At 34.6% G+C, this 22,313-nt stretch overlaps 2 protein-coding genes across 2 annotated transcripts in view; one reads left to right on the top strand and one right to left on the bottom strand.

Annotated features, from left to right (window-relative positions):
* LOC136039096 (myosin heavy chain, non-muscle-like) overlaps positions 1-3,725 on the bottom strand; it is a 44,114-nt gene extending 40,389 nt beyond the window's left edge. The window contains exons 1-3 of the mRNA XM_065722581.1: positions 3,655-3,725; positions 2,907-3,288; positions 1,579-1,874 (exon numbers count right to left, since the gene is read on the bottom strand). Of these exons, the coding sequence (XP_065578653.1) occupies positions 1,579-1,874; positions 2,907-3,288; positions 3,655-3,725 (749 nt within the window). The remainder of the gene's footprint in view (positions 1-1,578; positions 1,875-2,906; positions 3,289-3,654) is intronic.
* A 235-nt stretch (positions 3,726-3,960) lies between these two features.
* Positions 3,961-19,436, top strand: LOC136039095 (myosin heavy chain, non-muscle-like). Its single transcript, XM_065722580.1, has 7 exons — positions 3,961-4,031; positions 4,095-4,476; positions 5,509-5,804; positions 6,233-6,309; positions 9,363-9,367; positions 12,233-12,484; positions 19,347-19,436. Exons 1-7 carry the CDS (start codon positions 3,961-3,963, stop codon positions 19,434-19,436), a joined length of 1,173 nt encoding a protein of 390 aa, XP_065578652.1.
* Positions 19,437-22,313: the final 2,877 nt, after the last annotated feature.

Here is a 22,313-nt window from a genome sequence, read left to right as displayed (position 1 = left end):
AACGACCACACTGCCTTTCCATGACGAAAGTAAAATTCTAGAAAAAATTTCTAGAATTTTCTGACGATATTCTGGAAACAACATAAAAGAAAGATATTTTTTGTTCTCTACCATATGTTCCAGGTTTAAGTGAAAAACTTAAAAGAATTTTACAAAATAATGGCTTAAAGGTAGCTTTAATAGGTAGTAATACTTTGGCTAGTTTTTTAAATTCTGGAAAGGATCGGACTTCCGTAGAGCAACAAAGTGGGGTTTATAAAATCCCATGTACTTGTGGAAGCTCTTATGTGGGACGTCCTAACCAGAATTTAAAAATGAGATTGTTACAACATCATCATTTTATTTCATTGTCTTTAAAGCAAAATACCAAACCTGAAGATTTCACATCGGCCCTCTAGGAACATATCTTTAATTTTCCAAATCATTTTATTTTGTTTGAAAATGTTTCTTTGATTTCTAGGGACCAAGGTTTAAAGCAAATTTTCAGGGAAAAAATTTTTATTCAAGAATAATTCCATAAACAGAGATACAGGTGAATTTGGATTGAACTCAATTTATGATAATTTACTGAGGTCAAATAAAGTAAATATCACCTCACCTAAGAGCTATGACCTCTGTCAACGTAATATGTCAGATAATTCTAATGAAGCGGAACCGAAAAGATTAAAGAGATTTGCCTACGCTGTTGCATTGAAAAAAATAAGAGCAATAGACTATATGTAATTAGTTTATTAGGTATAAATTTTGTTTATTTTTACTCGTGTCTTTTAGTTTTACTGCTGATGATGAACACTGTATATGTGTTCGAAATATCCAGTTAAATAATTTTATATCTATTTACTGTCAATAAAAAGGTTTCATCCCTATTTTGAACTATTTTACTTTTATCACAATAGCGTATCTAAATTTATCACAATAGCGTATCTAAATTATCCAATTTAAAAATACATTTCACATGACATAATATTTACTTTGAACAAAGGTAATGGCCACCTTCTTTCGAAGATACCAAAATTCACCCCCCTCCCTACCGGAATTTTGTTTAATTTCTTAAGCACCCTAGACAGAGAGTACCTTCTTTTAAAATTTCAGCTCTATCAGAACCCCATTGCTCACTTTCTCCACCAGTGCAAACTCGAATTTTCAATGTCCTAAGGAACATATTCCTTTCAAATTCAAGTCAAAATAGTCCAGGAAGTCCCAAAAAAGATCTTGCCCATTTGCTTTGCTTATCATTTACATGGAAAAGTGCCCCATCTGCTTTTAGTGGGCAACAAAAAAAAAATACGAGCTTTACGAACCTTTTTTCTTTCTTCTGATTTACTAACCATCTATAAACAAAGATAAAAATACAAGACCTTTTTCCAAAATTATGGACCTGGTGGGAGACTTGCTCTCTTTATACAGTCACAATCGAATGGAGCATTAAAGGGATATTTAAGAGAGGAATGAGGGATAGAATTTGGAAAGCTTATAAAATACGTAAAGTCAGCCCTAGGAACACTCAACCATGGGAGCAAGACATAAAACCAACTAAACAAAGGGAAACAAGAAACAAAACACAAGAAAGAGACCTACTTTGCTCCTTCTGCATCCTCGACTTGGTAATGCAAACTTTCCTTCTCACTTTCTAGTTGTCTAATTTTTGCATTTAGAGCCAATTTCTGCTTCGTTTCCACTTCTAATTGGGTTTGCATTTCATTCAACTGTTGCTCAGTGTTCGCGTTGGATTTAGTTGCATTAACAGACCGTGACTCGGCGTCAACTAGCTGGGCTGTTAAAGACTCCATATCAGTCTGTATGCGAACCAGTCTATCTTGAACCTCTGAACGTGCACCCTCAGATTCTTGAAGGCGACTGGTGAGCTCTGACACCTAAAGAAGATATATTGAATTAATTCAGGGCTCTGTAAGGGAGGGAGGGTGCCCAAAATTTACATGTATTAACACACCAAACTGAGTCGAAATCTCTACAAAAAAAAAAAAAAATTGCATCTAGTGCTGCATTTGCAACATAAAATTATTAAACCAAGTTTTTATTGACTTAAACTACATACTAACACGAACATTTTTTCCCCCATTCTAAAGCAACAAATGTTTTTTACTAGTTTACAAGATAATTTTGGAGCTTACCCACCGATCATTAGTTCCATTTTCACGTTGCTTTACGGTAAAATATAGGTATATGTACAGCCTTCTAGCATTGTAAAAGGGTGTGGAGATCCCAGACTAGGCAGAGTTAATATCAGACTAACTATGAACCAGGTCGGCTTTCTAGACATTCATAGAAATCCACACGACTCCACCAAAATTAACATCTATGCCTGTTCTAACGCAAAATTGTAGAATTAATACAATGATAAGGCCTAATAGAAATAAAAAGTAGGGAAAAGCTAGGGAAAATTGAAAAAAATGAAAATAATTATGTTAATAGAAAAAAAAATTACTAGAAATACAGAAATTAACATATAGAATTTTGATATAATAAATAAGAAAAAAAACACAAGCTTAAAATACAGTCACCTGTTTAATAAAAGTGAAGTCATTTGGAAAAACTCAACGGAATAAAAAGTCAGAAGGAGAAAGGATTCCAACGAAATTTAAGCCAACTGTAATAAGATGGGTATCGAATTCTATTCAAAAATGTGATGTCCATTTGAAAATAGCATTTCATACGATTGTGCTCAACTAAGGTCCCTTATTTTATCCCATGACAGATATATAATCAAGGTTTACAGGATGGCTGTAGTTTGTCCAAGCACTGGGCGACCCTGGATAAAGATCTTTTTAACTAATCTACCCCTCGCCATTTGTAAATACACCCAAAGGTACACATACAATAGACATGGGAGAGAGACATACATACTCTTCACGACATATATACATGACTTAAAAGGAAAGTTTTACCTGTGACTCGAGGTGTTTTCTTTTTCTATCAGTCTCAGCTTTGGATGTTAAAATTGACTTGATCTCATTAGCCATATCTGCATTTTCAGCCTCCAAAGTTACCTTAGCTTTTTCCAACGCTGCCTTTATTTTCTTGGCATTATCCATCTGTTCATGCAAAACTGCCAGTTCTTGACTATGTTTGTGCCTCATTTCCATTAACTGGCTCTCGTGATGACCAGACTCTTCCTCAAGGCTCTTCTTCAGTAATGCTAATTCCTGTTCATATTTTATTCTCAGCTCTTGCTGCGCAGCAGTTGTGGCCAAAGAGTCAAGGAGTTCATTCTTAAGAGCCTTTAATTCTTCATTCGATTCTTGACGGGCTATCTGTTCCTTGCTGAGCCTGAAAATAAATATTTTTTAACAACAGCACCGTTTTCGGTAGCAGCAACTGCCAATTGCCAACTGCAGATAGCAGAAGAACTGCCAATTTTCCGCTCGACCTACTCCCCAAACTACTCTTTTGGCAATACCCATCCCAAGTTATTTCGCTTCTTGAAATAACTTATTTTCAATAAGAAATATTTGAATATTTATTCTCAGCTCTTGCTGCGCAGCAGTTGTGGCCAAAGAGTCAAGGAGTTCATTCTTAAGAGCCTTTAATTCTTCATTCGATTCTTGACGGGCTATCTGTTCCTTGCTGAGCCTGAAAATAAATATTTTTTAACAACAGCACCGTTTTCGGTAGCAGCAACTGCCAATTGCCAACTGCAGATAGCAGAAGAACTGCCAATTTTCCGCTCGACCTACTCCCCAAACTACTCTTTTGGCAATACCCATCCCAAGTTATTTCGCTTCTTGAAATAACTTATTTTCAATAAGAAATATTTGAATATTTATTTTCAGGCTCAGCAAGGAACAGATAGCCCGTCAAGAATCGAATGAAGAATTAAAGGCTCTTAAGAATGAACTCCTTGACTCTTTGGCCACAACTGCTGCGCAGCAAGAGCTGAGAATAAATATTCAAATATTTCTTATTGAAAATAAGTTATTTCAAGAAGCGAAATAACTTGGGATGGGTATTGCCAAAAGAGTAGTTTGGGGAGTAGGTCGAGCGGAAAATTGGCAGTTCTTCTGCTATCTGCAGTTGGCAATTGGCAGTTGCTGCTACCGAAAACGGTGCTGTTGTTAAAAAATATTTATTTTCAGGCTCAGCAAGGAACAGATAGCCCGTCAAGAATCGAATGAAGAATTAAAGGCTCTTAAGAATGAACTCCTTGACTCTTTGGCCACAACTGCTGCGCAGCAAGAGCTGAGAATAAAATATGAACAGGAATTAGCATTACTGAAGAAGAGCCTTGAGGAAGAGTCTGGTCATCACGAGAGCCAGTTAATGGAAATGAGGCACAAACATAGTCAAGAACTGGCAGTTTTGCATGAACAGATGGATAATGCCAAGAAAATAAAGGCAGCGTTGGAAAAAGCTAAGGTAACTTTGGAGGCTGAAAATGCAGATATGGCTAATGAGATCAAGTCAATTTTAACATCCAAAGCTGAGACTGATAGAAAAAGAAAACACCTCGAGTCACAGGTAAAACTTTCCTTTTAAGTCATGTATATATGTCGTGAAGAGTATGTATGTCTCTCTCCCATGTCTATTGTATGTGTACCTTTGGGTGTATTTACAAATGGCGAGGGGTAGATTAGTTAAAAAGATCTTTATCCAGGGTCGCCCAGTGCTTGGACAAACTACAGCCATCCTGTAAACCTTGATTATATATCTGTCATGGGATAAAATAAGGGACCTTAGTTGAGCACAATCGTATGAAATGCTATTTTCAAATGGACATCACATTTTTGAATAGAATTCGATACCCATCTTATTACAGTTGGCTTAAATTTCGTTGGAATCCTTTCTCCTTCTGACTTTTTATTCCGTTGAGTTTTTCCAAATGACTTCACTTTTATTAAACAGGTGACTGTATTTTAAGCTTGTGTTTTTTTTCTTATTTATTATATCAAAATTCTATATGTTAATTTCTGTATTTCTAGTAATTTTTTTTTCTATTAACATAATTATTTTCATTTTTTCAATTTTCCCTAGCTTTTCCCTACTTTTTATTTCTATTAGGCCTTATCATTGTATTAATTCTACAATTTTGCGTTAGAACAGGCATAGATGTTAATTTTGGTGGAGTCGTGTGGATTTCTATGAATGTCTAGAAAGCCGACCTGGTTCATAGTTAGTCTGATATTAACTCTGCCTAGTCTGGGATCTCCACACCCTTTTACAATGCTAGAAGGCTGTACATATACCTATATTTTACCGTAAAGCAACGTGAAAATGGAACTAATGATCGGTGGGTAAGCTCCAAAATTATCTTGTAAACTAGTAAAAAAGATTTGTTGCTTTAGAATGGGGGAAAAAATGTTCGTGTTAGTATGTAGTTTAAGTCAATAAAAACTTGGTTTAATAATTTTATGTTGCAAATGCAGCACTAGATGCAATTTTTTTTTTTTTTTTGTAGAGATTTCGACTCAGTTTGGTGTGTTAATACATGTAAATTTTGGGCACCCTCCCTCCCTTACAGAGCCCTGAATTAATTCAATATATCTTCTTTAGGTGTCAGAGCTCACCAGTCGCCTTCAAGAATCTGAGGGTGCACGTTCAGAGGTTCAAGATAGACTGGTTCGCATACAGACTGATATGGAGTCTTTAACAGCCCAGCTAGTTGACGCCGAGTCACGGTCTGTTAATGCAACTAAATCCAACGCGAACACTGAGCAACAGTTGAATGAAATGCAAACCCAATTAGAAGTGGAAACGAAGCAGAAATTGGCTCTAAATGCAAAAATTAGACAACTAGAAAGTGAGAAGGAAAGTTTGCATTACCAAGTCGAGGATGCAGAAGGAGCAAAGTAGGTCTCTTTCTTGTGTTTTGTTTCTTGTTTCCCTTTGTTTAGTTGGTTTTATTTCTTGCTCCCATGGTTGAGTGTTCCTAGGGCTGACTTTACGTATTTTATAAGCTTTCCAAATTCTATCCCTCATTCCTCTCTTAAATATCCCTTTAATGCTCCATTCGATTGTGACTGTATAAAGAGAGCAAGTCTCCCACCAGGTCCATAATTTTGAAAAAAGGTCTTGTATTTTTATCTTTGTTTATAGATGGTTAGTAATTCAGAAGAAAGAAAAAAGGTTCGTAGAGCTCGTATTTTTTTTTTTGTCGCCCACTAAAAGCAGATGGGGCACTTTTCCATGTAAATGATAAGCAAAGCAAATGTGCAAGATCTTTTTTGGGACTTCCTGGACTATTTTGACTTGAATTTGTAAGGAATATGTTCCTTAGGACATTGAAAATTCGAGTTTGCACTGGTGGAGAAAGTGAGCAATGGGGTTCTGATAGAGCTGAAATTTTAAAAGAAGGTACTCTCTGTCTAGGGTGCTTAAGAAATTAAACAAAATTCCGGTAGGGAGGGGGGTGAATTTTGGTATCTTCGAAAGAAGGTGGCCATTACCTTTGTTCAAAGTAAATATTATGTCATGTGAAATGTATTTTTAAATTGGATAATTTAGATACGCTATTGTGATAAATTTAGATACGCTATTGTGATAAAAGTAAAATAGTTCAAAATAGGGATGAAACCTTTTTATTGACAGTAAATAGATATAAAATTATTTAACTGGATATTTCGAACACATATACAGTGTTCATCATCAGCAGTAAAACTAAAAGACACGAGTAAAAATAAACAAAATTTATACCTAATAAACTAATTACATATAGTCTATTGCTCTTATTTTTTTCAATGCAACAGCGTAGGCAAATCTCTTTAATCTTTTCGGTTCCGCTTCATTAGAATTATCTGACATATTACGTTGACAGAGGTCATAGCTCTTAGGTGAGGTGATATTTACTTTATTTGACCTCAGTAAATTATCATAAATTGAGTTCAATCCAAATTCACCTGTATCTCTGTTTATGGAATTATTCTTGAATAAAAATTTTTTCCCTGAAAATTTGCTTTAAACCTTGGTCCCTAGAAATCAAAGAAACATTTTCAAACAAAATAAAATGATTTGGAAAATTAAAGATATGTTCCTAGAGGGCCGATGTGAAATCTTCAGGTTTGGTATTTTGCTTTAAAGACAATGAAATAAAATGATGATGTTGTAACAATCTCATTTTTAAATTCTGGTTAGGACGTCCCACATAAGAGCTTCCACAAGTACATGGGATTTTATAAACCCCACTTTGTTGCTCTACGGAAGTCCGATTCTTTCCAGAATTTAAAAAACTAGCCAAAGTATTACTACCTCTTAAAGCTACCTTTAAGCCATTATTTTGTAAAATTCTTTTAAGTTTTTCACTTAAACCTGGAACATATGGTAGAGAACAAAAAATATCTTTCTTTTATGTTGTTTCCAGAATATCGTCAGAAAATTCTAGAAATTTTTTCTAGAATTTTACTTTCGTCATGGAAAGGCAGTGTGGTCGTTGAAGTTATCTGCTATTGTGATAACCTGGTTACACTTCGTTTCTTTGTGTCACCATCGCTGCTTCACCGGGAACAGATTCTAGCCTATAGTGCCAAAAATTTGGAACAGGCTAAAGACCGAAATTTTTAGACCCTTCTTTGCTCCTTCTCCAGATCAAGATTTTAAGTCTGCTCCCGAAACCATATGCCAAACCAAAACCATGAAACAAGGTTATGACTGAAATATGTGCTACAAAAAAATTTGTTATTCATGCCAAGATTAAATATCCAAAATGTATTAATCCCAAAGTTCTCATTATTATTATTAGCACGTAAAGAATCGACATAATTTTATAAACAGGAATGGATCAATTTCAAGAATTTTTGTAGAAAAGCAAAATTTCGACTTGTAAAATTGAGTTATGTGGATGAGGGTGGGCCCCTTCGCATTTTGAGCAATCCTGGATATAATATTAAACACAGAAAGATATTAAGGAAAATATAAGTGTTTTCAGATAATAATAAATAACGACATAGTAAATGAAGGCAAACAGATAATACTCGGTGTGGAGAATGGCTGTAGAGAATGGCTGGGTAGGCTGGGAGGTCTGACTGTAGCAGAGTCTAGCTTGGCTCTTAATCTTCAGAAATTTCAAGCTATCCTTGGGTTCCATGAACATGAGCTTCACAGATCTTTAGTGAGGTACTTTAGGGATGTATAGGGAATTTCAAGGACGTGTAGTAAATAGAAATATATACAGGCCTTGATTTACCAATAGGTCCACTAGGCCGTGGTTTAAGGGGGCACATTGCCAAGGGGGACAATAAATTGAACTGACGTGATTTATTGTCAAAGTACAATCCACCGTCACGCTACCTATTCACAAATAAGGGATTTTAAAATAACACAGGGATTCTGTGGCCACTTAAGTTTAAATTTCGTTTACTTAAGTTTAAATATTCTTAGGCCGCTACGCGCTACCTATTCACAAATAAGGGATTTTAAAATAACACAGGGATTCTGTGGCCACTTAAGTTTAAATTTCGTTTACTTAAGTTTAAATATTCTTAGGCCGCTAAAATAGTGTGGCCACTATCTTATATTCTGCCAAGAATGGCAGCTGGGAGTTCAAAATCACCTCTGGTTTTCATTACTTTTAACTCAGCAGTTGCCTTATGTTCAGCGCTTCCAATATTGATGAAGTTTTCGGGGATTTTCCCTGAAAATCTCGCAAAAAAGGAATGGCCAATACTTATGGACCTAGTAGCATCAAAGCTTTAAATTCAGCCCTGGAGAATTGGTCAAAATCTAAGTCAAAACCTGTCAAAATCTAAGCTGCTCAATTATAATTTCATTGGTTAAGTTGGTGAAAGTTAGCCCAATCTATCTTCGTATTTTTGTGGTATGAAACAGAAATTTAAGATATTGCTGAGAAAAAGTTCTGTATTATACAGAAATTTCCAAAATCCTTGGAGAAATCCTTCAAATTATAGCTTTTTTATATCTTGCTTAATGAAATGCTCAAAATTCATCCCATTGCACCCTTCTTCTGTCAAAGAATTGGGGATTTTGACTATGAATTGGAATTTGCATTATTATACATACACGTTATGTACGCCTCTGTTGAAGGGTTTTAACCAGGCATATCCTTAGAGGTATTGGAACCACATTATGGAATGCGAGACTCAATCACCAGAACAGCTCTCCATTTTACTCAGTATAATAGGAAGCTAATTTTATGGCAGTATATGACAAAATTATCTAATCAATTATGATTGTTCTGCCATCCAAATGTCGAGAATCCATTCTTTAATCAAGGTATTATAACAGTTACTGGAACCTTAGCTTTTGACTTTGAAATAAAGATTAGGTAACTTGTAGCCTGCTTAAGTTCAAGAGATATGTATGTACCGTTTCAAAGTTTAAGCATTGGGAAATTTGAAAATCCATGAATCCGACATTTTAAGTGTCATCGTATAACTATTTATTTGCTCTAATAGATGTCGTGAGACGCACCAAAAAAGAGGAGGTTTTTTCATAAAATCTTCTTGAAACTTGAATTAACTGAAATAAATTGCAAAGAACTAATGAAATGACGCTAGAAAACCACAAGAGTCTGCTTAAAACTGCAACACATTGATATAATATCACTTTAAAATCATCTTACCCTTTAATTACTCAACTTATGAGATGATGGTAAGGAAATTAAAAGACTGGATTTAGCACATGAGGGCCAGATCTTCATAGATAAATGCTGAGTGCCGTATAAGAGGAAAGCTTGCTTTGGTATTTTTAGATTATTAAGCACCAAGAGGGCTTTCTGGGGTTTCCTATCGGCAAAGTGAAAAACCTTTTTCAGTCCATCTTTTTAAAGTCCTTAATTGATATCCATCCATCCATTTGTCCATTTTGGGTATGTGTCCATATATCATAATTTTAGACTACTATGAGTCTTGATCTTTTGACCCCCTTCACCCCTCTCATGTTAATGCCTTTTTGGTATATTTGTTAAAGGGTTGTTGATCTCCTCACACCCACCCTCCGCTTGTCCAGCCATTGTTGGATGCGATCCTTTGTTTGTTGGGAGTGTAAACATTTCAATTAAGGAACAAGTTTAAATATTCGTCTTTTTGCTTTGGATAATTTGTAGTCTTTTGTGAGAGCTTACCTTTAAGCAGGTATTGTGCTTGTGCTTCTGATGGAGGAGGGGTGATTTAAGACTAGCTCTGGAATTAACTGTTTGGGAAAAATTCCTTCAAATTTTATCGGACACGGTTGCTGACGGATTACAAAGTTAAGTCATCAATTTAATTATACGTAAATATCATAACCCAATCTAACCTATCCATTCGCTAACCATGAATGGCTTAAAGACAAGCAGAACGTTCAAAATATTGCTGTAACGGCAAATCGTTTTTAATAGATCCAATTATGTAATAAGATCCGCCAATCTTTATGTATCAATTTGCAAAAAAGGTACTCGCAAACTAATGGTAATTTGCAGAAAATAGTGCTACCGATTTTGTTGTGGTTATGCAACTATTTTGTCGAAATTACCAAATTAAAATGTGTTGCTAATAACAACGACTTTGCTATAAGAAATGTTCAGACATAAAAGTTTAGTACTGATTTTAATTTGTCTTTAGAGGAAAATGCAAAATTAAATGTTCCCTAGAACGGGTTGTTTATAACTAATGTGTTTTGAGTATCCTTAACTTTTTTGAGCTGATGTCTGGCAATAAGTTGATTACATCAAACACCATATGGATCTCGAAGTTTAATTGTGGATATTTGAAAAATACTTTTGATAGAGAAGAAAGGAGTAGAATCACCGATAACCGGTATTTTCAAGTTTTTTTTTTTTTTTCTGTCACACGGAATTGCTTTTTTGTGACGATTGATGAAGTTTTTTTCAGTATTAAAAAAAGAAAATTGCTTCGACTTTATTTTGGTCTTTTTATTCCTAAATTGCCCTTCCAGCTACTGATTTGCTTCTAGTTATTCATCGCTCCATCAAGAAATTTTCAAACTTGGCTGCATCAAACTCAACGACTATTGCGTTTTAATCAACAGAAAAACCAATAGGGAAAACGTTCCCAGGAAGATCGTTCCAAATCGAAGTACTGATAAGGGTATTTCAATCTTAAGATAATTTTACCGAACTGATTGTGCCTTCGAGTCTTTTTTGTCAGTTAGACAATGGGGTGGGAGTGTACAATGCGACAGAGCTCTATAGAAGGAGGTGAATTCTTGTACTTTAAGGAAACACCCATTGACGCTACGTTAAATCTTTTGCTAAGAGACTAAAGAGAGTCATGGGCAATGAGTGAATCTGCCCTTTTTGAACCTTTGAAGAGGTGCTAACAAAATTTTCGGAGCACCTGCATACGGCGGGAATAGTATTCAGGGATGGAAAAATTGTTAAAGAACTTGGGTTAAAAATGTTAAAAGAATAAAATATAAATATATTGAAATTTTCGACAGAAAATGATAAAGCTGTCAAAATGGAATGTAGTCTTTTTATGGACTTTATCCAAAATGATCAGTGATACTGTCGTAAAAGTCTGCAAAATTCGATCAAAAAACCTAGGAATATCTCTCATCCAGTCCAAAACCTATAAAGTGGATCTGCTCCTTGGCTTAAATAAGAACTCCTACCACATGTTAAAAAGTTTTATCTTAAAAAAAAATAATAATAAAAACCGTAAACGAAAGAAAACACGTTTCTATAGTTTGCTAGTTTCTACTATATTGCTGATTTACTCTCTCATGTCTTTTGTTTATTTACTAAACCGAAAAAAATAATTTTCTTTAAACTTTACGTTAAACAAAAACAATATCTTTACCAAATAGTACAGTTGTCAACACTATTTTCATTGTACGTGTAAACTAAAATTAGTAATGAAATAGCACAAACTTTTTAGACCGATTGACAAGCCACTGTTTTGAAAAAAAAAAACACAAATCATATGATTGAACACAAGGGTTATACTTACAGTAACCGCGTTATTAGGTGATGTCTTGTGTACGCTTATGCTGCCTCAAAAAGTACCTAGTTTCAAGCATTTTGAAACTGATTACTGTAAAAGTTAGTTGAACATTACTGGCTCTAGAGTGGCGGAATAACCTTTTTTATGGTGATGGTAAAAGGAAACTGCCGAATCGGTTAGTTTATCCCGAAAGTGATGAATCAATTTGATTTAACTTATGTTGCGTTAATTTCTGTTCAAAGGTGGCTTTGTGTTTGGAACTTGTGTTAATATGTCATGAAAGCCTTTGAGGATTGATGGTGAAAACCCTTGTTGAACATTGCCTAAGGATTCCATCTTGTTAATGCCTGCTTGTGTTTTCAATATCAGTTTCATTTTAGGTTATTGATCTGGAGAAGAAACTGCGTAATTTTGACAAAATCCTGGCAGAAGAAAAGGCAATTTCAGAACGATTTGCGTCAAAACGAGATGCAGCTGAAAGAGATGCAAGAGAAAAGGAAACGAAAGTTTTCAGTCTAAGTCGAGACTTGGAAGAATATATTGTGAAAGTAGAGGAGCTAGAGAGGTCAAGAAGAGTTCTTCAAAATGAGCTTGACGAACTTGCCAATTCACGGGGAACTGCTGATAAAAATGTAAGTTTCGTTAAAGTATTGCACAAATGTTTTTCATTTATTTAAATCGTTCTTTACGTGTTTTTGGTTGAATCTTGAGTTTGATTACAAGTACAAGAACTACTAGAAGCTAGGTTATAAGTAGGCTAGGAAAAAAATGTCACTTTTATTTTTAATTTTAAATAAGTTTCAATTTTTAATTTAGCAGAGATTTTTAATCTCAGCTAATATACAGTCGCCTAAGACCTTTTAAACTAAAATATCTGCTCCCCTTTCTTAGTGACAGTTGACAATTCGCCTTGCTTTTTTTTATAGCTTTTATCGGAATGTTCCCGTACCTCTCATTGCCAAGTATTTACAAACTATGTTTAACCCCCTCCCTTTTGTTTGGGGAAGGGAGGGCAGTCCTTTAAGTATGTACAAATGTGTTTAAGCCCTTGGGGAAAAGTGGAGCTTATATATATAAGCTCCAATCAATTTATTTATAACCCATCTACCAAAAAGAGGACGGAACGCCCTTAAGATGGAGTAATAAGAAAAAAAAACTACAAATAAATACAAATCAACACAAACAAACAATTGAATAAGTAATGCTGACCATGGGTGAGACACTATCAACATAGAAGAACGAAAATCATGAAGCCTCTTATCAATAATAGATGTAGGAGAAACTAGGCGAAGATGGAGTAATAAGAAAAACAAAACTACAAATAAATACAAATCAACACAAACAAACAATTGAATAAGTAATGCTGACCATGGGTGAGACACTATCAACATAGAAGAACGAAAATCATGAAGTCTCTTATCAATAATAGATGTAGGAGAAACTAGGCGGAATTTGCTCATTAAGTAACTATTTCCAGTCCAAGGAGGTAAATTCCTGAGAAGGAATTTAGCATAACGAAAATATACTCTACGAACAGATAGTTTCTGAGGTTCACTAAAAAACTGCCAAACCGGACAAAGAGAAAGGAGATGAGGTACAACTAGGCTATTATAAATTTTCGCAAGATTTAATTTATCAATGTGTTTAATATTAGATACAATTGAAGCATAAGCAATTCTCAGTTTTTTCTTCAAATTTTCAAGGAATAATTTCACAGTTTCTTTCATATTTTTTCCAATAGGCATTCCAAGATAAAGTAATTTTTGAGAAAGGGGGACTTGAACATTAGCTAAAGATAAGAAAATAGGGCCATTTGTCTCTTTAAAATTGAAAGCTACAACAGCAATTTTTTCAACATTAAAAGAAAGCCCAATATTTTTATATTCATTGTAAAGCTGATTAAACGCATTTTCACATCCACTAAAAGTACGGCTTAGATTCAAAACGTCATCTGCAAAAGTTATTAAAGACAAGTAATCCACGGTGAATACAACTAGAATTAACAAAATTTTGGGCATCTAAAACAGAGTTATTAAATAAAGAAGGTGAGGTAAGGTCACCTTATCGGACTCCTTTCAAAATATCAGAAGGGGAAGATCCCCCCTTTAACTTCGCCTTAAGGTGATGGTACATATAAAAAAGGCGATTTACTATAAAAATTTTACGCCTCTTTTATACGCTTCAAATAAAACTTGGGAATATATATATATATATATATATATATATATATATATATATATATATATATATATATATATATGGATATCGGGATATCGGGACACAAATGACGACCGGGACACTGGCACATCTATCTATATATATCTATATATATAAAAATAAGTTGTCTGTCTGTGGATCTGTCTGTCTGTCAGGTGACGTCATGTTTCTGTGTCGACTGACGTTTTGTTTTCAACTGACGAAATTACAGACCGGGACATCGGGACACAAATGACGACCGGGACATAGGGAATATAAATGACGACCGGGACACTCAAAGAGAAAGCGACCGGGACACAAGGAATGTTCGATTAGCAATCACCATCAACAAAGCACTCGGACACAAATGACGACCGGGACACAGGGAATATAAATGACAACGACTGACGTCATGTTTGTCAACTGATGAAATTACATACCGGGACACCGGGACACAAATGACGACTGGGACACAGGGAATATAAATGACGACCGGAAACCTCAAAGAGAAATTACAGACTGGGATACCCGGACACAAATCACGACCAGGACACAGGGAATATAAATGACGACCGGGACATGGGGACACAACTACAACAGGGACGCCGGGGGCACAGGCGGGATATATAAATGACGACCGGGACACAGGGAATATAAATGACGACCGGGACACTCAAAGAGAAATTATAAACTGGGATACCGGGACACAAATGACGACGGGGACACAGGGAATATAAATGATGACCGGGAACCTCAAAGAGAAATTACAGACTGGGACACCCGGACACAAATCACGACCAGGACATAGGGAATATAAATGACGACCAGGACACAGGGACACAATTACAATAGGGACGCCGGGGGCACAGGCGGGATATATAAATGACGACCGGGACACAGGGATTGTTCGAATAGAAATTACAGACCGGGACACCGGGACACAAATGACGACCGGGACACAGGGAATATAAATGACGACCGGGACACTCAAAGAGAAATTACAAACTGGGACACCGGGATACAAATGACGACCGAGATACAGGGAATATAAATGACGACCGGGACACAGGGACACATCATTAGAATAATGAGGTATAGATCTGAATACGGATTGTTTTTCCCATGGACAATTATATGTTGCATGTTCAAGAGTCAGTAAACCTGAGTAAACGTAGTTAAATATATATATATATATATATATATATATATATAAATATATATATATATATATATATATATATATATATAAATATATATATATATATATATATATATATATATATATATATATATATATATATATATATATATATATATATATATATATATATATATATATATATATATATATATATATATATCTATTCACAGGTGGGACACAAGGACACAAATACAATGGCGCGTAACTAATATGGCGCGGTAACGACTTACGCGCGCGGGGGGGGGGGGGGGCTTGGGGGGGCGCGAAGCGCCCCACCAACTAGGTGTTGGGGTGGCGCATACCGGGACACCGGGACACAAATGACGACCGGGACACAGGGAATATAAATGACGACCGGGAACCTCAAAGAGAAATTACAGACTGAGACACCCGGACACAAATCACGACCAGGACACAGGAAACATAAATGACGACCGGGACACAGGTCCCGCTCTTTACGCTAAAGTTTTTTACTATTTTAAAAAGAAGAATTGAGAGAAAGAGTAAAACTTTAGCGTAAAGAGCGGGGCGTTGATGAGGAAGCAGCCTCTTTCATATACGAAGTAATTTCTGGTCGTTTTAAGTTTTGATGTCGCTCCTTACTTTCAGTTAAAAAAAACTTGTTTTTTTTATTTTATTTAGTTTTTTATTTAGTTTTTTACTATTTTAAAAAGAAGAATTGAGAGAAAGAGTAAAACTTTAGCGTAAAGAGCGGGGCGTTGATGAGGAAGCAGCCTCTTTCATATACGAAGTAATTTCTGGTCGTTTTAAGTTTTGATGTCGCTCCTTACTTTCAGTTAAAAAAACTTGTTTTTTTTATTTAATATTAAACAAAAGCGGGAAACGCCCTCTAAAAGAAAATAAATCTTAATGAAAAGCACGCCATCAGATTCAGCGTTTTAGAGAACTCTGTTCTACAGATGGGGGAAGAAAGTGTAACTAGGGGTGAGAAAGAAAAACTAGTTGCCCTGGAACCAGTTGACCTGAAAGAAAAACTAAGCCTGAAACTATATTCTAAGACCACTTAAATTTGTAGCTGAGTTAACAGCTTATCAGTCGAATCACAGAGTTTTCAAACTTCGGAATAGGCTAGCTTCTAGACAAAAAAAAAGCCGGCGGGTAGTTCTCTCCTTGATATTCGCAATATGTAACCCAAATTCCACCTAAAATTTAAACAGATATTTCATATAGAAAATAGGTAGGCTCTAAATCTTGCAAAAATCCCTCCGTCTAGTTTTCTTGGTCCAAGTTGAAGAATGGGTGTACGAATTTGAAAATAATTGTCCTTCTTTTCCATAAATTCAACTCAATTGACCCATAAATTTCATGCTTGTCGTAGCAAAAAAACAGGCGTACCTTTCTAGTGAAATTTTGATGGTGTAGGTGGTGCTGGAGATCTGATAAACCCACTTAGCTCTTCCAAAAATTCACCTTTTGCTTATTATTGCACTAAAAGTTGGCAGTGGGGGGAAGAATTTCTTATGGATTATGGGTGAGGCTTAGAGGTGTGATCCCATAGATTTCAAGTCAAAACAGGATTCCAGTTCAAACGAGGCACAATTTGACTTCCTCTCCGCTACAAGATTGGAAGTGGACTAGAACCCTGGGGCAGGGTGTTCTGGGAAGGTCAGAGTTCTACTTTTTCTATCAAATCATATATTAAAATTCTAAATCAAAATATACTAAATATTTTAAAATATATCAAAATACATTAAAAGTAAAATCAAAGTATTAGAGAACTCTGTTTTACAGGTTGAGGAAGGAAGGGTAACTATGAACTTGAATTTTTATAATTTCGAGAATACACGGGCTTGTAAAACAAAGAAAACCACTAATTTATCATAAGGAGTACTTTTTTTCTCACTCCTAAATATTACATTTGGCAATGCTTCTGCCCCCAGAGACTGGTGTACTCCATGTTAGAAGCCCCTTGTTTAAATTAATTTAAGAGCCAAGGTAATAGAATGGAAAATAATGAATAACAAAATAGTAGATAGTGAATAGTAAAACAATGAAAAGCTGATTCCTAGTGAAAAGATAATATGACTACGGAAGAAAAGACAAAGGATTGAAAGAAAGATTATGATGGGAAAATTTTTGTTGCGTTAAAAAAGTAAATAAATTATAATCCCCCACCCGGACCAAAATCCTGCAAATCCCCTTGTCTTAAATATTATTTATGCCAGTCTTAACTACTCTTCCTTACCTACTGTGAGGTAAATACTCCTCTCTCCCTGAATGATAACTGTGAATGAGGGCTTGAAGATGGGAATAAAATGAGAAGGAAATTTAGAATAAGACAATAATTGAAAGGTAAAGAAACGATAAGTAAAAGATTATAAGAAAATGAAAGGAAAATAACCAAAAGCAAATTTGCCCTCAGATTATCAGCATCTCCTCCTAAAAGCTCGTGGATGAGGTCATGAAGGGCATTATTCCTAGCTCAAAAAGAAGGCGGTTGTACAGAATGACCAGCACCGTTAGACATATTAGTCTGAAATTTAAGTAAATCATTGGACAGAGCCTAATAACCTTCGTAAAGGACGAACTCCGCCAAATAGTAACTAAAAATTTCGAAACAAGATTTGAAAAAAAACTACCAAGTGAGGAAGAATTACCATTTGAAACCGATTGAGACAATGGTAACTGCTATTAATATTTATTGCATAAGGAAATTTATAGAATTTCGAACTATAGCCAAAAACTCATCAAAAATAGACGAGGTGAGCTAAATTCTAACCTGCATTAGTTAAGAAACGTTCAGAAATTAAAAGAAGAGAAGAAATAACTGATAGAAAGAATAAATTTTAAAAAAACATAAATTATTGTGGATCACATCAAACTGGGTCCAAGCAAAAACTAGGTCATCCTTAAACGCGATAAAAAAGGGCATACGATAGGATTTTGCGAAAACTGCAATTTTATGGAAACGAGTAGAGATTTAGGCTTTGAAGAGATCAGACTAGAGGAAGATCCTCTGCAGGTGTGTTTGCCTCAGGTGGTATGGTGTTGCAGTGAGTTAGTAGTAGTATTGTTTGAACATAAGCATTTTCAAGCTTCAGCTTCTTATTATAGAGGTCTTTGAAAGGGACCATGAAGGGTAATTTTGGAAGAATCCTGGTTTTGATTCCATTAAATAGAATCAATGGAAACTTAGAATGGTGACCCTATGTTTTTCTCTAGGAAATAAGAAGCTTTTCCCTTTATCAATGAGAATAAATTTATGGATATGTTTACGAATAAAATCAAAGAAGTCTAAAAAACATAATTATTTCTGAATAAAAGCCCATGGCTTTTTGCCATTTTTCATTGCATTTTTCAACAATAATTGAAAGGTAAAGAAACGATAAATAAAAGATTTCAAGAAAATGAAAGGAAAATAACCAAAAGCAAATTTGCCCTCAGATTATCAGCATCTCCTCCTAAAAGCTCGTGGATGAGGTCATGAAGGGCATTATTCCTGGCTCAAAAAGAAGGCGGTTGTACAAAATGACCAGCACCGTTAGACATATTAGTCTGAAATTTAAGTAAATCATTGGACAGAACCTAATAACCTTCGTAAAGGACGAACTCCGCCAAATAGTAACTGAAAATTTCGAAATAAGATTTGAAAAAAAACTACCAAGTGAGGAAGAATTACCATTTGAAACCGATTAAGACAATGGTAACTGCTATTAATATTTATTGCATAAGGAAATTTATAGAATTTCGAACTATAGCCAAAAACTCATCAAAAATAGACGAGGTGAGCTAAATTCTAACCTGCATTAGTTAAGAAACGTTCAGAAATTAAAAGAAGAGAAGAAATAACTGATAGAAAGAATAAATTTTAAAAAAACATAAATTATTGTGGATCACATCAAACTGGGTCCAAGCAAAAACTAGGTCATCCTTAAACGCGATAAAAAAGGGCATACGATAGGATTTTGCGAAAACTGCAATTTTATGGAAACGAGTAGAGATTTAGGCTTTGAAGAGATCAGACTAGAGGAAGATCCTCTGCAGGTGTGTTTGCCTCAGGTGGTATGGTGTTGCAGTGAGTTAGTAGTAGTATTGTTTGAACATAAGCATTTTCAAGCTTCAGCTTCTTATTATAGAGGTCTTTGAAAGGGACCATTAAGGGTAATTTTGGAAGAATTCTGGTTTTGATTCCATTAAATAGAATCAATGGAAACTTAGAATGGTGACCCTATGTTTTTCTCTAGGAAATAAGAAGCTTTTCCCTTTATCAATGAGAATAAATTTATGGATATGTTTACGAATATGTTTACGCAGGTGTGTTTGCCTCAGGTGGTATGGTGTTGCAGTGAGTTAGTAGTAGTATTGTTTGAACATAAGCATTTTCAAGCTTCAGCTTCTTATTATAGAGGTCTTTGAAAGGGACCATGAAGGGTAATTTTGGAAGAATCCTGGTTTTGATTCCATTAAATAGAATCGATGGAAACTTAGAATGGTGACCCTATGTTTTTCTCTAGGAAATAAGAAGCTTTTCCCTTTATCAATGAGAATAAATTTATGGATATGTTTACGAATAAAATCAAAGAAGTCTAAAAAACATAATTATTTCTGAATAAAAGCCCATGGAGAAATCCACCGAGAGAAATAACGTTTTGAGTCTTCATTTCCACTCAACGTATAGGAAATGAAGGAAAATTTACTGTTCCCATTCCAGTTAAAAGGGTGGAATCTAACAATTTGGAATCGAACTAATTCTTCTCTTCATTTATGAAAACTTTTAATGTTAGATTTCGTAAATTTCCGAGTAAAATAAAAGCGCCAGAGCCCTTTTGATACCCACATGAATGAAGTGCTGCAATTAAATATTATGAAAGTTAACACATTTCTAACTTTATTTTTCATTTGTTTTAAGTGTAACTCGGGTGTTTTGCATGAACTTTTACAGAACCTGGTATTTTTTCTATATTTTAAATACAATGGTTTATACCCATACTAGAAGTCTACAAGTTTTGGTCCCCTATTAATGTTTAGGTTGTACCCTGGATTTCAGAAAATATTCAAACATATCTCAAATTCACGACCTTTCTGTGTCCAAAACTCACTGATGGAGATGGTAATGAAACGAAAAATTAAGTTACAGCTGAAGATAGAACCAAAGCGTTGAAACTCAATATACTCGAACACTCGGCTTCTACGTTATCTAAAGAATTGCTAGCACGATAGACATAGACACGATAGACAGAAACATGGAAACTTTTGGCGTAATTGATTCTATCATAAACGATCTTTTCACTAAAATCTAAGAAAAGCATTTTTGGCATAACTATCTTTATATCAATATAACATAATTAACATAAAAAACAAAACACAATTAAATATACAAAATTAAAATTTGATAACACAACTACCACGTATTAAACATAAAATACTGATTCTGTCGGTGATTGGTGATTCTGTCGGTTCCTATAAAAAAAATCAATAAGTTTAAATTGAATTAAAACCCAAGAAGAAATTGAACACAAACAAAATAAGAAAGAAGAAAGAGAATGACAAATAATACAAATTACAGGAATTAAGGCTGTGTTTCTACTATTCTGACATGAATTTCAGCCTGTTTTTAAAAATCTATGATCTATACCTACATTTCAGCAATGGTAATTGAAGATTGCTTAAATTGCAGATTCTATAAAAACTAAATTCAGTATAACATTGTTTATTACGAACGATAAATTTCAATAAAAAAACTAAAAAGTTGAAAATGTAATATTTTTCTAATTATCTAATAAATAACTGCCGACTGATTTAGTGCTCTGGAGTACTAATTTTTTCTGATGTTGGTTTGAATATTCAAAACTGATATCCTTTTTTAATATTTACAAATTTGATATTAAATCTTGCGTTTGTAAACTTAGTATTTTCAGAGATTTGGTATTTCAGCTTTCTCAAATCTAAAAACTAAATGTTGTTTGAAAATTGAACAGCAGAATATGCTTTAAATATAATCTAAATTTCACAATATACGGTCTAATTACTAATGATCCAAGGATAACATTATATTTACATTTAATTACAAATATAGCAATTGCTAATATAACTTGAAGCATTATAAATTCGAAAAGACAAAATTGGTGTAGTCATTACACAAATACGCTCCATAATTGACAAAATGTCGAAAAGAGCATGGCGTTGTACAGAACAAAAGAAAGAATAGAGAGCGAGATAGAGATAGTGAGAGTGAGAGAGAGAGAGAGAGCGAGAGAGAGAGAGAGAGAGTGAGAGAGAGTGAAATGATTAACTAGATGTTTTCCCGCTGTTGAAATAACGCATCTTTTTTTTAAAGATGTTACAATTTTAAGAGCTGGTTCAAGTTCTGCAAACTAGTCTGTTTACAGTTGCATTACAATCTAGGAAGTAAGTTCAATCAGCACGCAACAAGTTCCATGATCAAAATTGATTTTACAAGGTGAAAAATCAATGTACAAGTTTCACTAAGCAATAAAATAAAAATCACGAGGAGAAAAATCAAGATGTAACCAGTAGATAACCAGTGGGCTGTTCTATATTCACCTTTATTATCAAAAACATTTAATGCACACATAAACGTTGAATACTGAAACTCCGTAAAGGCAATCCAATACATATGTAAATGCTTCAACAAAGGCAGCGACATGGCAGTTTTTGGCTTGCAGTAAAAAATCAGTGATATCGATGAAATCGTATTTTCTTGGCCCTATAGGTGAAATCTAAGGGTGATCAATAAGACATATTCTACCCAAAAGAGATTTCTAAGTCACTTTACGGATGTAGAACAAGTTGTAAAAGCACAAGAAGGGGGAGGTATAACAATCCAAATTTCAGTCACTCAGCAAGAGTAGTCAACCACACACTCAAAGACGTTTTTTTTTGAAAACATCATAGAATGCAAAGAAACCTGATTCATTTGACCTAACGACCCACTTTTAAAACACTCTGTATCCCAATGAAGACTCAAAGTGTTTAAACCAATAGTGGATATATATTGAGAATTGTAAGGCGAACTAGTATACTAAAAATATCTTACTCTATTAATTTGCAAAAAAAAAAAAAATAGATATAAAATTCAATAT

Source organism: Artemia franciscana, chromosome 19 (genome assembly GCF_032884065.1).
Source record: "Artemia franciscana chromosome 19, ASM3288406v1, whole genome shotgun sequence".
NCBI lineage: Eukaryota > Metazoa > Arthropoda > Branchiopoda > Anostraca > Artemiidae > Artemia > Artemia franciscana.
This window is presented reverse-complemented; position numbering and strand designations above follow the sequence as displayed.